Here is a 15,420-nt window from a genome sequence, read left to right on the forward strand (position 1 = left end):
ACACAAGATGACAGTAATAGAGTATTATCAAGCCATTTGAAATTACTCTTTTCACCAAATCTCTGTGAATAGGAGCAAAGGATTATCCTCCAGGAGCGTTATTCTTTTTCTACTTCTGCTTTTGTAATTTCATTTCCTAATGACTATTGTAATATGCTGCCCTTACAGGCACATTATGTTTACATGCCTCATTTATTCAAAAAGCAGCAGATTAAAGCTTTGGATTTAGGCATTTGGAACCCAATATTTTAGAAGCCATACTTACATCACTGAAGGAGGTGGCTCATTTCCTCATTCCACACTTCCAAGTCAAAATAAAGAGTAAAGTTCATTGAATTTAATTGCTAATTAACAGTGCTTAAATTGCACTTGAGTTGGTCAAGTAGCCACCAAAAAAAAAAAAAAGTATGGCTTGCAAGGTCCTTATAAATTAAGCTTGCAGATCAGCTCTGGCAGACTGAGGCCAGGTATCTTTTGGGGCTGTTTAGATTTTGAGCAAGTGGCATTATTACCTTGCAACAATAAATTCCAACGTAACAGAGAGTGTGTTGGTGCATAATTTTTGACTTTTATCCAAACCATAGAGAGTGGAAGAACTTGAGAGAACTGTTTTTGTTTCTTGTTAATTCTTCATGCTTCATGCATCTTCATGAAGAAGCTGTTACAATGTGAAAAGATTGTGATATATTTTCCTGAAAACGGCATAGAAATTCCCTAAATCTTTGAAAAAGGGCATGCCCGCTCACAGCAGTTCAGAATTGTAAGTCATCAGAACTAAAATCTAAAGGAAACAGCATAGTAATCCTCTTTTTTCTCCTTTTACCAAGCCTCCCCCTCCCTCCAATGCCAGATGCTGAATTCACTGTGGCTGTTGCAAAGGGAAAAAGAAACTGAGACAACCGAAAGACACTTGTGAAGTCATTTTTATTTATATATGTAGAAAATGGGGATTTCCTGAACAACTCTTTTGTCCTTCATGCTAAGTTGACAACAAACCAAAAAAAAAAAAAGGGGGGGGAAATTTACTCAGTTCCAAGCAAATAATTGTCTTTGGTTTTATTTTTTTCACTATAAAACCACACTTTTGCAAAAGAGTTGTAATGAAGTAGAGGTGGTTACGTTTATTCTCCTCGTTCGTTTTTGATCTTAACAGAGCGTATTGCATGTCTAGGACAAATAATTCTTCATAAACCTGAGAATGTTCACCTCATTTTAAAGAATATATACTTCAGGAGTTAAAACACATACACACACATACAAGTCAGCTCGACTGTATAGGCAGTTTGTGCTCAGGGCTCAAAAACAAAATACTGAAGATATTAATGGGCCTTTGCTGGCCAGTGTTTTGATTCGGACAGCCTCCTACTCTTTCGTTTTCTTGGTTACTGTGCCCGCCTCTTTTCTTCACATACCTATTTCAACTCATATATATGCCTTGAATTATTCTTTCCTATGCTTCATTATAAACTCTGACCTTGCTTAGCAAATAAAATGGATAAATTAAGTACATTTAAATCCCAAGTGCTCCTATGGAAATCAATGGGAATGCTAAAATCTAGCCAGATTGCATCCCAAACTTTTAGAAAATTTTAAACAGAATCAAATGGGAATTATTTATGTAAAACATATTCCAACTGTAGAATTGGTATTTGGCGTTACAAAATCTGCAGATACTACCGTAGATCCGTTACATCTGCCCATGGATTTATAGTAAATGGAGTAAGATGCTAACTTGGTTTGTAAGCTAGCAATGGAAGATATGCATGCAAATAAAAATCTCTCCTGTTTCAGCTATGGCAGATGAAAGCAATTATTACATACATGCAAGTCCAAATGTTATTGCTGGCCATAGAAGATCAAAACACATGGCTGGGAGATTTGGATTAGAAATTCTGAAGATTGTGGTACATATAAGCAGGATCACTTGATCTCTCAACCTTTCTACATTTTTTGGGGGGGCCCAACAAAGACAAGATTCTCTCCAAGGCTGTGTGATCACCCTAATTTATATGTACCTCTAATAGTTGGGAAAAAAATTAAGTATGTTCCTTGTCTTCTAAATTCAAATACCAGAAATATACAAAAATTCTGCTCACAATATGAAACATTTGGAAAGTGAAATGTATACATGACTGCTTGTTGGTTTTTCCTTTAAAAATAGGCAATGGTAATTTTATTTTTAAGATTCATATAACATTCTTTCCAATGCCTAAAATATTATCTACTCTAGTTTAGAAATTATGGATTTCCAATACTCCACTGCATTCCCTGAACAAAGAATATTCTGGCAGCTCTTAATACTCTGGCAAGAATAAATACCATTTTTCTTTTCTAAATATCAGATTATAAAACTGTTCAATACGTTTTGAAATAGTAACTCATGCAAATATCATATTGGGTCAGCTTTGTTATTACAAATACTGCAGTGGATTAGTGCCATATTAGATCCCTTTCATAAAAAAAGAAAAAAAGAAAAAGGAAAAAATGTTTATACCCCTAGAGCTGACAAACAGCTTTGGAGAAAATAAATCTGTACAACCAAATCTCTACGATCCTGTTTTTCCAATTTACACATACAGAAATTGCGCTCACACATCTCTGATTCCTTTGTTGTGAGTTTGCAATCTACACTTCAACTAAAGATGCTCCATTATTTTTTAGTTTTGAAAACACAATTGGAACAGCAAAAATAATCCTTTGGCCCCAATCTTCATCTCTGATTCCTCTCTCTGCTACCTTCTACAACTTTCACTTTCTGGAAATGCAAAACATTCCTCCTCATGCTTTAATAATACTAAGATAAGACATTTATATAGTATAAATATAGTTAAAGATATAACTATTTTTCTTTCATATTCTTCTATTTATCAATCTGCTGAATATCAATTATTGCTTTAGTAAAAAATACTCAAAACATTTTCAAACCTCTGATTACCTTCCTAACTCAGTGTGATTGTTCCTTATTGATTTTATTATATATTCCCTCTTTCGGTATCTAATACTTGTAGCCTATTAAGCACAAATGATAATACAAATACACATTGAGGTCAACCTCATAACTGCAAGCATACAAACCACTAGAATTAAGATATTCTGGTTTGGCATTTCTTTCTAGATCTTCTAACCTATCTATAGAATGTGCAGCAATATTAAAGAATTGTATGAAGCATACTGATTATGAAAGAAAAAAAAAACACAACAGGATGGCAAGTTTGCAACAACACCCAATAACACATACAAGAAAAACATAAACCGTTTGCCATCTCTCCATACTTTCCAAAGTATTAGTAAAAACAATACATTGCATTTATGGCTAAATATATGGATTGTACATTCACATTTGCAAATTAACAGCCTCTTTAAAAAGAAACAGTTATGTAGACTCCAAGAACCTCTATTCTTTCAAAATAGCAAAAATCAAAGCCCCCCCCATGTTATACCTAGGATATAACAGAATAATAGGCCCCTTAGAAATGCCACTTATGTGTTGTAAAACCCAAGCTCGAAGAAAGTTGAAATTGTTCATATCCAGAAGTGCCATCTTGTGGTCAAAAGGTATATAATCCAGATTCTTCCTATTCCAAACATAAGTGAAGCAGACATTGTGAAGGACACCATGTTTCAATTCTACTCACTCGGAAATATATTCACTTGGATGATCCCTGCTGCGGTTTCTTCTAACTAGTGATGACGACAACTCCACAACTATTGTCTGCTTCTTCAGTTTCTTCAGAGAGGACAGCAGATGCATGTCTTATTACAATTCTGCGTTGTGTTTGTGCATGTATGCATGTAATATATATGAACTGATCCTGCTCTAATATGTATTGCAGAGACTTGTATGTTTGTAATAAATACCAAATTAAAATGCTGTAGCTTTTTTAAAAAATTAAAACTCCCCCCTCCCTCTTATTTGGTTTTCTGGTCTCTGCAATAAAAAAAAAAGTTCTGAGATTTTGCCAAAAAGTCTATTCATTTTCTTCCCGGTTAGCATATATGCCAGCTTCCCACCGCAATGCTAGCGCACTCTTCCGACGATTAACTCTAGTAGCCTCAAGGACCTGGGGAGGGAGAGGAGGAAAAGAAAGAAAACATCATTTATTGTGTTGCCCTCGTCCATTATAGACAAACTAAAAAGACAGCCAATGAAAAGTTATATGCAATTCAAATGTTTCCAATGGCATACCTCACCACCTTTTGCATTTTTTCCACTCATAGAGAGAGAGAAAAAAATCAGCATAGCTGCAGCCAAAACAAAATTAAACGCTTAACTGAAACAGTGCTTGCAAAACATCCAGCTGTGATGCTTAAGTTTAAGCACATCAATGAAAACATCACATGCAGAGAAAACATAAAAATAGCTGGTGAAGCATAATCTGAGCAGAAGAGACATGTGGCAGTACAGTTGCTATGGCCTGTTCAATAGAAAACTACATCCAAAAATCTAACCAATACTATGGACTTTTCCCCTTATTTTCTTCTCTCTGAGCCACTCATTCCAAGCCTCCCAAGTGCTTATGTAAATCAATTTTGCAAACAATGGCAATAATCACATTCAATAGCTGCGGAGAAAGACTGAATTAACTATGATACCTGTGTGCACTTTAGATGAGAGATGAAAATTTCCTAGTGCTATTAATCTCCACCTTTCTGCTGTATATCTCAAGCAGAGTTGCATTACAGAAGTGACTTGGGTATTTAGTGTATAGTTTTGGCACATGTACTGTATCTTATAACACAGAATCTCCATCTCCGTATGACTGACATGGATAGGATTGAGAGGGCCACTTCAGGAAGACTGTTTATTAAGTTGCAAGAGAGTTTAAACCAGAATTATTGAAAAAAATTGCCAAAGAACTTATTCAATTAATCCAAGGAACAGGTTAGAGCCTCTGAAATGTTTGTGTGGGTTTAGGATACAGTTGAAAAGTTATGACAGGTTGGTGGTACAAAATGACTTGCATCGCACAAGGATTGATAAAATATGTTTCACCAAAGGAAGGTAAACTTGTTCAGAATTAAACTAAATCCTACGTAGAAATCACAGAAAAAAATCATTTTAGACAGGTTAAATATATTCACAGCTACATGAGAACCCAAGGGAGTAACTTAGTCACATTGTTGAGTGCACTTGGGAGTGGGTGGGTAAAATAAGTAGAAAAATAATAACACTGCTACTGATGTCTCACACTGAATTTCCAACTGAGGAGGAGAAGTAGTAAAAGTATTGCACAGATACATCATAGAAGGGAGTGAATGAAGCAGAATATTTTGATCGTGAATTCCTGGTGAGGAAATTCACTTCCAGGTATATGCTCCCAGTGCTGTCAGTTCAAAGGGCACTGCAACTGTGAGGTCCCAGGGGCTCTCTGAGCTTGGTGGTTTTCTTGCAGAAGGCACTGATGATGTTACCAAGTTTGGTAATGTAACAGCTACAAGAAATATTTTAGGAAACAGCTACTAATATTCTTTTCTATCAGCACTGTGAGCGCACTGCATTTTTCCTATTTTGTTCCCCTAGAAAAATGGAGCAGGAGGGAAAGAGTGGCAAATCTCTTAAAATGTAGGCAAGAACAATTTTTTTCTGCGAAGGTCTCTAGAATTCTGGAACTATAAAAAGAGTGAGCTGGTTACATGAATTCATAGAAAAGTTTCGGCCAGTTCTTCAGCCCTGTTTTTTATACAGTGTGTTGTACATTGACTGACTTTGTAATATTGCTGGTAAGAAAAAGCTAAAGGAATATCAGCACTGCTAAGCACTTTTACATAGACACATATTTGATTGGTCTATACACAACCTCTATTGCCCTTCTTTAAATGTATTGGGCTGTTTCTTACTCTTTCATCATTGACACTCTCTTTATACAGAATCAGACAGAGAAACAGTGGGATGAGGATGTAGCTTATGAACTCCCAAGTAAAAATATACATACATGATAGAGTACAGTCACTATTTCCTAGCTAGCCCAACACAGGAAACCTGGGTTGTTGCCATGAGAGAGAAAAAAAGAGTACACTAAATATGCTATTTTATGTTCTCAGGGGAATGTTGACCTGTAAGCCTAATTTATTATCCTGAGATAAAATGGGTTGCTCTTTGGTGTGTGTGTGTGTGTGTGTGTGTGTGTGTGTGTGTGTGTTGGATTTCCAATCCCCCTTCCCTTTAAATGTCTTTTACAGTACTTATATAGCAAAGGTTAACAAGATATTTCAAGCTCTAATTCTGAGCCCCATTTGCAGGCAGTAAACCCAACTCCAACCTATGGGATTTATTTTGGAGTAGATATGTACAGTATAAACTACAACATACAGGTGTTCAGTTAATATGGCACATCTGCTGTTTCCTATTCTACGCCATCTAGCTTATCATGTCTCCAATCTTCTCTGAACCAGATCTACATCTTTTGCTAGACCTTGAAGCAGAAGAGCACATAGAACTGTGATCAAGAACATTGCTGGCAAAACTTTTTGTTGCAATCAACTCTCATAGAAAATCAATACCCCTCTCCGTGATCTTAGAAGTTCCATCTAGTATCACACATACAATGAGTCAACATGTATGTTGATAATGATCCTACCTGCTGTTTGAGATTTCTATAGTTACACACTCAAAATAATGTCCTCTTCCACAAAGTGCAATGCTTGCTGGCTCCCTTGGTGTTTTTTTTTTTAAATCATTAAAGGTTGTCTGTAATTTTTTTTAAAAACTTCTAATTTTCCTCTCTATCTTCTAAGCCACAAAGTCACATGCAGGCATTTATTTGGCAAAAAAGAGCACAGAGGATCCTGGTACGCTGAGGACATCTAACATGAAAACGTAAGATTTTTGTTGAAATCAGCTGCCAGGGAAGGCAGATTGAGGGGGAAAAAATGCTATAGTGGGCCTAATTAAGATAACGAATCAATAATGTGATATTTCAGTTATAGAATAGGATTGTGTCTTTCAGGTGTATTGGGATTGAAATCTCTGAATCGCCGTTAGCCACACTGCTTGGAGATTCAGGAAATTGCTGTTCCAACACACCCAGAATGATAAATTAGGGAGGTGCCATTAGTTAGTATGATACCTACAGCAGGGCTTGAACTCAGGTTTCAGGACTGTTTGCCAAGAAGCATAACTCTTTAATAACATCATTGGGGATTATGGGCTGATCATAGGGAAGACATCCATGTTACAAAATCAATCTGTAAATCAAGTCCGGAAAGTGTTTCTATATACAGGTAGTCCTCGACTTACAACAGTTTGTTTAGTGACTGTTCAATGTTGTAACAGCACAGAATAAAGTGATTTATGACCATTTTTCACACTTACAACTGTTACAGCATCCGCACGGTCATGTGATCAAAGCTCAGATGCTTGGCAACTGATTCCTATTTATGATGGTTGCAGTGTCTTGGGGTCATGTGATCCCCTTTTGTGACCTTCTGAGAAGCAAAGTCAATGGGGAAGCCAGATTCGCTTAACAACCGTGTTACTAACTTAAGAACTGCAGTGACTCACTTAACTGTGGCAAGAAAAGTCGTAAAATGGGGGCAAAACTCACTTAACAAATGTCTCACTTAGCAACAGAAATTTTAGGCTCAATTGTGGTCGTAAATTGAGGACTACCTGTACAATCCTCTCTTTTTGTGCTCCCTTAAGAAGGAACTCTAAAATGGCAGATAGATACCATTTCTCACGAAAGTTTTGTGAAAAGTCTGATTTTGATTCTTTTCAAATTCCATTCCATTGTTGGAATATAATTTCGAGAGATTTAATCTTACTTATTTAATTGGTGTATAGATCAACGCAACTATGAATTTAGGAAATTTGCAAAGGATAGATAATAAAGTTAAAACAACACCAACAAAGACAAAGCAACCAGATAACAATACAATGGCTGTAAGATGTCAGAGAAACCACAAAAACCTGTTAGATTTTAGAGGAATGCTGTTCCTGAACAGCAATGGAAAAGGGCCGTCAGATGGCACCGTTTTACGGGTTGGATCTGAAGCATATCAGCCCTGCCCAAACTTACCAGGTGGGCAGAAGCAACTGGAGAAAGATAATCTGGTGGCTATCCAAGGTGTAAGCCTATGGATTTAGCGGGAATTCCCAAAAGCAGTGTGAGGTGTCATCCGACTGATAGTCTGGGTGTAGGGAAATCAGGGCGAAAAAATGATGGCTTCTAATTTCAAATATTCCTCCAACAAATAGCAGTGGGAAGCAAGCTATAGCAGCATGCAAAAACTCTCAAAAGTCTCATGCAAAAGAAGAAGAAAAATAATAAATAAATAAATGTATAAACAAAGTGCTTAAAAGGGCAAACATTTGAAAAGTACCTCAGAAGTAACCTTGTTAGACAGTAATTTATAGTTGTACTAGCAGAAAGAGAAAAGACTCTCATTAGTGCGCAAAGAACAGAGAAAGAGAATGATGCTTATAAATGAACTGAAAATGGGTACCTATCTCTGAATTTCTCATTAAGGCAGTTTTTACCTGTTAACTTGCTAAGCAAAATAGGCAATTTAAGAACAGCAGCATAAGCTGCGTGTTATTTGCAACTCTGTCTACTTATCTATATAATACTTCTATTACAAATTAAGGATTTCCCAAATCTTACGATGTTAAGACTTTACTGGTTCTCTTAGATAACAAAAATCTTTCCCTTTAACAAATGGAGATATTTGAAATGGACAGTACTTTGCCAATAAAAAAGAACTGGTTACTTACCTTTAATTAAAGACCACTGAAGTGGTCCTCTGTGAATTTATACATATGAGTTTTGTGCCTGCACAGAGCCCCCATTTAGAATTTTCTATAGCTTAGACAAATGTTGGCTCTCTCCATGAATCACGTATGATCACTGCTCAAGTCCCTCTCCAAGGGAGATGAGCCATTAAGAAATATGAAATATGAATACATATAAATAAATCTCTCTTTCTCATCTCTTTTTCTTTACAATACAGGCAGTCCTTGGGTTACAATCACTCATGTAGGTGCTGTTTAAATTTGTGATGGCGCTGAATGAGGGGGTCCCAATTGCTGTCATAACCCGAGGTCTACTTGTATAGCAAAGTTTTGAGAAGTAGCCTGATGTCATGAGAAACGAAATATCAAGTTGTGTGAATTCATAAATGGCCACCAGAAAAATTACAGTGTTTCTCCAAAAATAAGACCCTGTCTTATATTTTTTTGAACCCTGAAATAAGCACTTGGCCTTATTTTCGGGGAGGTCTTATTATTTTGGGGCGCGTGGAGCAAAATGGGGCTCCTCTTGCCGTCTTATCTGATTTCCAGCTCTCTGTTTAAATATTTTCGGGGAGGCTTATTTTCAGGGGAGGCTTATTTGAGTGCATGTGCTCAAAAGCCCGATTAGGCTTATTATCACGGGATGTCTTATTTTTGGGGAAACAGGTTAAGAGTGTAACTGATTTCCTCTTTGCCCTGGTTGCTGTGACTTATACATATTGAAGAGTTTCTTGCTTATAACGTACAGATGAGATTGGTGTTTGTGGATTGACAGGACAGAGGATCATTCTTCCTTGAGTCATAATCTCAAAATGGAAGAGTAGATCCATAACCTCAGCTGTCATTCAGCAAAGAACGATAGGAAGGCAAGCTCTTGGTGGTGACCTAGCATGGATTTTGCTTCTAAGGTGTACTTCAAATCTTCAGCAGGGGTCAAAGGACACTTAATGGTTTAGCTCAGAGAGGCTATAGAGGAATCAATGTGTAATTGTCTAATAGAGAAAAAGGACCCTTGATGGCAGGTGGGGTTTTTTAAGAAGGTTTTTATCTACTTATTAGATCATTGCCCTTATACCAATGATAACAGGGTACTCTAAGGATTATATCAGTAGGAGATGAGGATTGTGAATAGAGTTAGACAATAAAATGTCTGGGTCCAGAGTGTTTCTAAACATGGTAAGAACCTTAGAAAAACAAAGGGACATAAACAGAGGAGCTGTAGTAGCCTTAGAACTGGCTTCCTCAGGACTCACTTCAGCCTCATTTGCAAACGAGTGATTACAAGGAACATGGCAGTATGAGGCTCTCTCTCTCTCTCACTCATGCCCTGGTTACCTCCCAAATGGGTTACTGTAAAATTCTCTACATGGGCCTGTCGTTGAGGAGTACTTAGAAGCTACAGCTGGTGCAAAATGTAGTTATGCGAGTTTTTACATCTCTGCTCTGCATGCTGCACTGGCTATCGGTGCTTCAAAGTGCAATTAAAGATGTTAGTAAAAAGGTAAAGATAAAGGTTCCCCTTGCACATGTGCTAGTCATTCCCGACTCTAGGGGGTGGTGCTCATTTCCATTTCAAAGCCGAAGAGCCAGTGCTGTCCGAAGATGTCTCCGTGGTCATGTGGACGGCATGACTAAACGCCAAAAGTGCGCAGAACACTGTTACCTTCCCACCAAAGGTGGTCCCTATTTTTCTACTTGCATTTTTCGAACTGCTAGGTTGGTAGAAGCTGGGACGAGTAACGGGAGCTCACCCCGTTACGCGGCACTAGGGATTCAAACCGCTGAACTGCCAACCTTTTGATCGACAAGCTCAGCATCTTAGCCACTGAGCTACCGAGTCCCTTCAAGATTTTAGTAATGACCTACAAAGTCCTACATGGCATGGGCCTGGGATATTTGTGGACCACCTCTGTTCAAATACATCTACCCAGCTAATCAGATTCAGAAGGCAAGGCATCCTATTGGCTATTAAGGAATGTCATCTGACAAGACCTAGGAAGAAGGCCTTTTGTGACGGGACGCCCTCCCTTTGGAATTTTATTCCCCTGGGACTTAGATTAACATTGGCCCTCCAATTTTTAGGGAAGGCTAAATTGATTGCGTTAGAATTAGGCATTTTTCCCCTCAAAAAGCTTTATGGAAAAGCTCATTTCCAGATATATTTCCCATTACTGCTAGCTTGGTTAGTCTATAGTTTCTGATTGTACCAAATATTTTCCAGCCTTCCTTGATCTCAGTTAAAGAAATGTTCACAAGAGAAAGAGAGATCAAAGTTTTCACAATGCAGCTCAATACATCTACATCTATCCAGTATCCACCCAATCCATGGGAAACAAAACTCATTTTGGAGTCGATGTTTCTACGAGTATGGACTTCCACCTCTTACTCTTCACTGCCTTTCCCCATCAATGTCTCCCTCACCATTTGTAGAGAGTTGCTACAGAAAGGATGTTCTGTTTGCTTCTGGTATTCTGCTCCTAGCAAACTGGGCAGTCTCGTATGCAAAACCCACACACGCGCCCTTTAAAAGGAACTGATTCCCCCCCCCTTCAATTTTCCTCCACTCTTTTTGCTTATTGCCTTTGTGCACCGAATTCTCCGAAGGCAATTTATAAAAAAGTTTAAGGATTGTTTCCTCCTTAAGTGTTATATGTGGAAGAAATGGCAAGGGAGAAATGGAATATGCTTACACTGTTCTCATCCATCCTCTCCCGCCTTTTGGTTTTGTGACTTTCATAGTCTTCCATAAGCGTCTGCATCAGGTTCTTGGCTCTTTGGGATCCTGCAGATTCATCTGATGCGGAGCTGGGATGCGAGGGGGGACCTTCACCAGTTGGAGATGGAGGTGGTTTGATCTTCTCTATTTTACCTGTAAAGACCCAATCAAAATTTCCTTCTCTAGGCAACAGATTTGAAAAGAGAGTCTGAAAGCATATGCCTAACTTCCCAAACAAAGGAGCATTTAAGCAGGGTAGGCTACAGAGGTTATTACGGATAAGAAAGCTTGATGCATCTTAAAAAGGATCAAGTTAAAAAAAAATTTTTTTTTTTGCCTACAGATTTTCAAACTGGAGCCAGTAATTATAGCAACTAAAAAAAGGATGTACATGTGTATATGAATGTATGAGTGAATGAACACATGTGTTCTTTCAAGGGAATTACTGCAGGGATGTTTTTAGACCCGACTACAGATAAGTCCTTGACTTATAATCACTGTTTAGTGATCAACAACACTGGAAAAAAAAGGGACTTATAACCAATTCTTACACTTACAACTATTGCATGATCAAAATTCTGGCACTTGGTTGATCAGGCCGGTATTCATGACAGTTGCAGCATCCTGGGCTCATGGTGATTGCCATTTGCAACCTTCCCACCTGGCTTCCGATAAACAAAATCAATGGGAAAAGCCGGATTCGCTTAATAACCATGTGATTCACTTTACAACTGTAGTGATTTGCTTAACAACCATGGCAGAAAGGTCATAAACTCATATAACAACGGCCTTGCTTAACAATGGAAATTCTGAACCCAATTGTGGCCATAAGCTGAGGACTATCTGTATAGTATAGATTCAGGGCTGCATTTCTGTTCTCCTTTAAGATGCTTCACTGCTTCCTGATTTTAGTAGACTAAAAGCAAAGGAGCAGAAGGCGCGTAAGAAGAAGTCACTCTATAGTTTGTTACTCTCTCATACATACTGATTTTTAAAAACATCCTATTGATAAGGTTGTCCATATTAACCACATCCTCTGAGAAACACCGGTGAAGGTAAGTCTTCTCAAATTACAATTTGATGCATGTTACACAGAGTCAAACCTGGGCAGCATTTGGGTGAAAGACCAGCAAATTCCAGGGCTATAGGCTAGACTGGTAAAAAAATAAATCCCAGTAAAAGGCAAAGGCAGGCCACTTGCACACTGTTGCCAAGAAAGCTACATGTATATTTCCATACAATCAGCAATTGTTTGACATCCAAGAAGTCTTTACCTTTAATTCTATAGAAACAGTGCCAGTTTAAGGCATTAACAAGTAGAAGTAAATTCAAAAGCTCATCAGCCAAACAATTAACTATACAAAGAAAAAATGAGCAACTTTTCTGACTAAATCCTTAACTTCAACAATAAGTTTATCTAAATGCACTTTCTCACTATCTTATCTAATGTGCTATTGAAGTGATGGTACATAAAGGCTTCCCTCAAATGAAGATAGTTTCATGCAGAACAAAGTAATCTGTCAAAAGAGTTTGATCCAACAGTCACAATCAGCACTTTGATTTATGCCCCCAAATAGATTAGTAGCCAATGAAGCTGTTTTAACCAGGGAGTCACATTTTTCCATATAAATGGTTCAGGAAATAATAGTAGTAGCACTTAGACTTATATACTGCTTCTGTGCTCCATAACGCTTTACAGCACTCTCTGGGTTGTTTACAATGTCAGCATATTGCCCCCAACAATCTGGGTCCTCATCTTATCCACCTTGGAAGACTGGAAAATTGAATCAACCTTGAGCCGGTCAGGATCGAACTCCAGACTGTGGGCAGAGTGAGCCTGCAATACTGCATTCTAACTACTGCACCACCCCCCTGTCATCTGAATTAATATTTGGATCAAGGAATCTGAATGCCTTTGCTAGGCTTAGAGTGTCCCAGTAGGCCAAAACTAAATACCTGTATCTACATATTAAAGGTAAACTGAAATCTGATCATCAATGCATCTGATTTCTTCATCTGATACCAACACTATAAAACTCAAAATTACATTATTTCAAGGCTCAAATATATTTCTTTGTTTGATTAAACTGTCAAACATAAAAAATCACCCCAACATATATTTAAAATAATAATGATTCTGATTAATGTTTAATTCTGAAATACAGGAGGAAAGACATGTTCTTCTTTCCTACTTTTCTAAGTGATGATCTCTTTAATTATCATCAACAAGAAAATACATAACTATATTTCTATATTCCCATAAAAACAGCTATGGACATAAACTGTTTTGTGTTAAAATCATTAAAACAATGTCCTTTCTAGGCATGCACTATGCAAAAAAAACCTGGACATTTCAGTCAAGGAACAAAAATTACTATTACCACTAGAGGTCAGAGATGTAGCAGCTCTACTCAGAATAAGTAGGCAATTTATTCTGAAAACAAAATATTTGACATCACTTTAGCTAATTTATTGCTTTTCTGAGCCAAATAGAAAAGTCACATTACCACGATGTAAAGTTTTACACTCTATGGATGAAACTTACTAAACATTATTAAAAACTGATAACTGGTCCTGATTTGTATAGCAAAAACTAACCAGGAATCAGGTAGCACACATTTTGTGGAGAACAATTATAGCCATACTCCTCTGGCTTCTATATAGGATGAACAGATTTTATATGAAAGAATTAATGGACATTTGGAATCAAATGCAGGACCAAATTCCAATAATCAAACAGCTGCAGCTGTTATTTATTCAGTGTACACTGGAGGAATTTCCCTTCAGAAAATAGTGGGAAGAATGCCTACCGACAGAAGAACGTAGTCATATTTATTAATTCTAAGAAAGGAGGAGAAAATGATAATCATGCCTAGGTAATAGATGATATAAGCATGAATATTCAAAATTAGCAAGCCTTAAGTTATCCTCCTGCCATCTGTGGTTACTATCCTCAAGAAAGTTATTGTTCTGCCCCAGCTCCGGATTTCCGAGGATATTGACACACACCAATGGTCTTTATCAAATTAATTAAGTAACAAGAATAAACAAGACCGGCAAAGGTTGGCAACCAGCCCAGAAAACAAGATATGATAAACCAAAATACTCTGATAATAATACAAGTTGTTTCCAGCAAGAACTCACTATTTGCGTGGGACTTAAATAGGCTAAGGGAGTGGCCAATTATCCTCAAGCCCTACTCTCGAGTAGACCTCCTCCTCCTGAGTAGCCACTCCTGCCTTTTGGCAGCCCTGTGTGCCCGAGCATTGAGGAGAGGCTCCTCCACTTCGCTCTCTCCACTGGAAGGAGCTTCTGGAGGTTCTGAAGGCCCTGGCTGAGTCTCTGCCTCTGGCACCACATCCTCTTCGGCCTCCTCGCTGTCCGACGCGAGCACTGGCTGTGCAGGCTGCTGGCGCGACATCACACCAGCCTCCTCTTCATCGGGATCAGCCACGATCCGCGCAGGCTGCTGGCAGGCCACAACAGTTATTGTCTTAATAAAAAGAAACATATTGGTTGCATTGCCATAGCAGTTTTGATAAAATGTACTAAGAAAGGAAAGTGTCGAGGCTGCCCCTCTATGTTTCTATCTTACCAACATGTTCTCACTCCTCCAACAACTTGTTTTCCTCACAATTCTCCTCCCTTTTGACTTCTTGGAGGACAAAATCTGTATGTGAAAGGACAGAATTTAGCCTTACACTCTTCTGGAAACAATTACTGAAAAGACCCAATGGCAGCCAGAAGAGCTAGAAAATCTACATCCAGATTTTGCAACCAACCTGTAGCCACAAAGTAAGCCAATTTCATAGATTATTGAGGTTTGTTTTGTAGCTCATTTTGCCAGATCCCTTACATCTTGCACACTGTAGTGGTTTTACTTTCAAGGAATTGTCAGTTAGGTTAAAACAACACAAACCAGAAAATTCCCCACAGCCATGGGCTATTCTGAATAGCATCACTTCTTTTGACA

The 15,420-nt window shown here is 38.0% G+C and overlaps 1 protein-coding gene across 5 annotated transcripts in view; it reads right to left on the reverse strand.

Annotated features, from left to right (window-relative positions):
* Positions 1 to 905: 905 nt before the first annotated feature.
* Positions 906 to 15,420, reverse strand: part of PALM2AKAP2 (PALM2 and AKAP2 fusion) — a 249,192-nt gene continuing 234,677 nt past the window's right edge. For 2 of the 5 annotated variants that reach the window (XM_087886346.1, XM_034410611.3), the window contains 3 exons: positions 11,422 to 11,600; positions 8,323 to 8,361; positions 906 to 4,061 (listed from right to left, as the gene is read on the reverse strand). In XM_087886346.1, coding sequence (XP_087742472.1) covers positions 3,969 to 4,061; positions 8,323 to 8,361; positions 11,422 to 11,600 — 311 coding nt within the window. In that variant the 3' untranslated portion in view covers positions 906 to 3,968. The remainder of the gene's footprint in view (positions 4,062 to 8,322; positions 8,362 to 11,421; positions 11,601 to 15,420) is intronic. The other 3 variants (XM_087886347.1, XM_034410612.3, XM_034410613.3) reach the window with 2 other exon arrangements.

Source organism: Pantherophis guttatus, chromosome 2, assembly GCF_059756535.1.
Source record: "Pantherophis guttatus breed Tessera chromosome 2, ASM5975653v1, whole genome shotgun sequence".
Lineage (NCBI taxonomy): Eukaryota > Metazoa > Chordata > Lepidosauria > Squamata > Colubridae > Pantherophis > Pantherophis guttatus.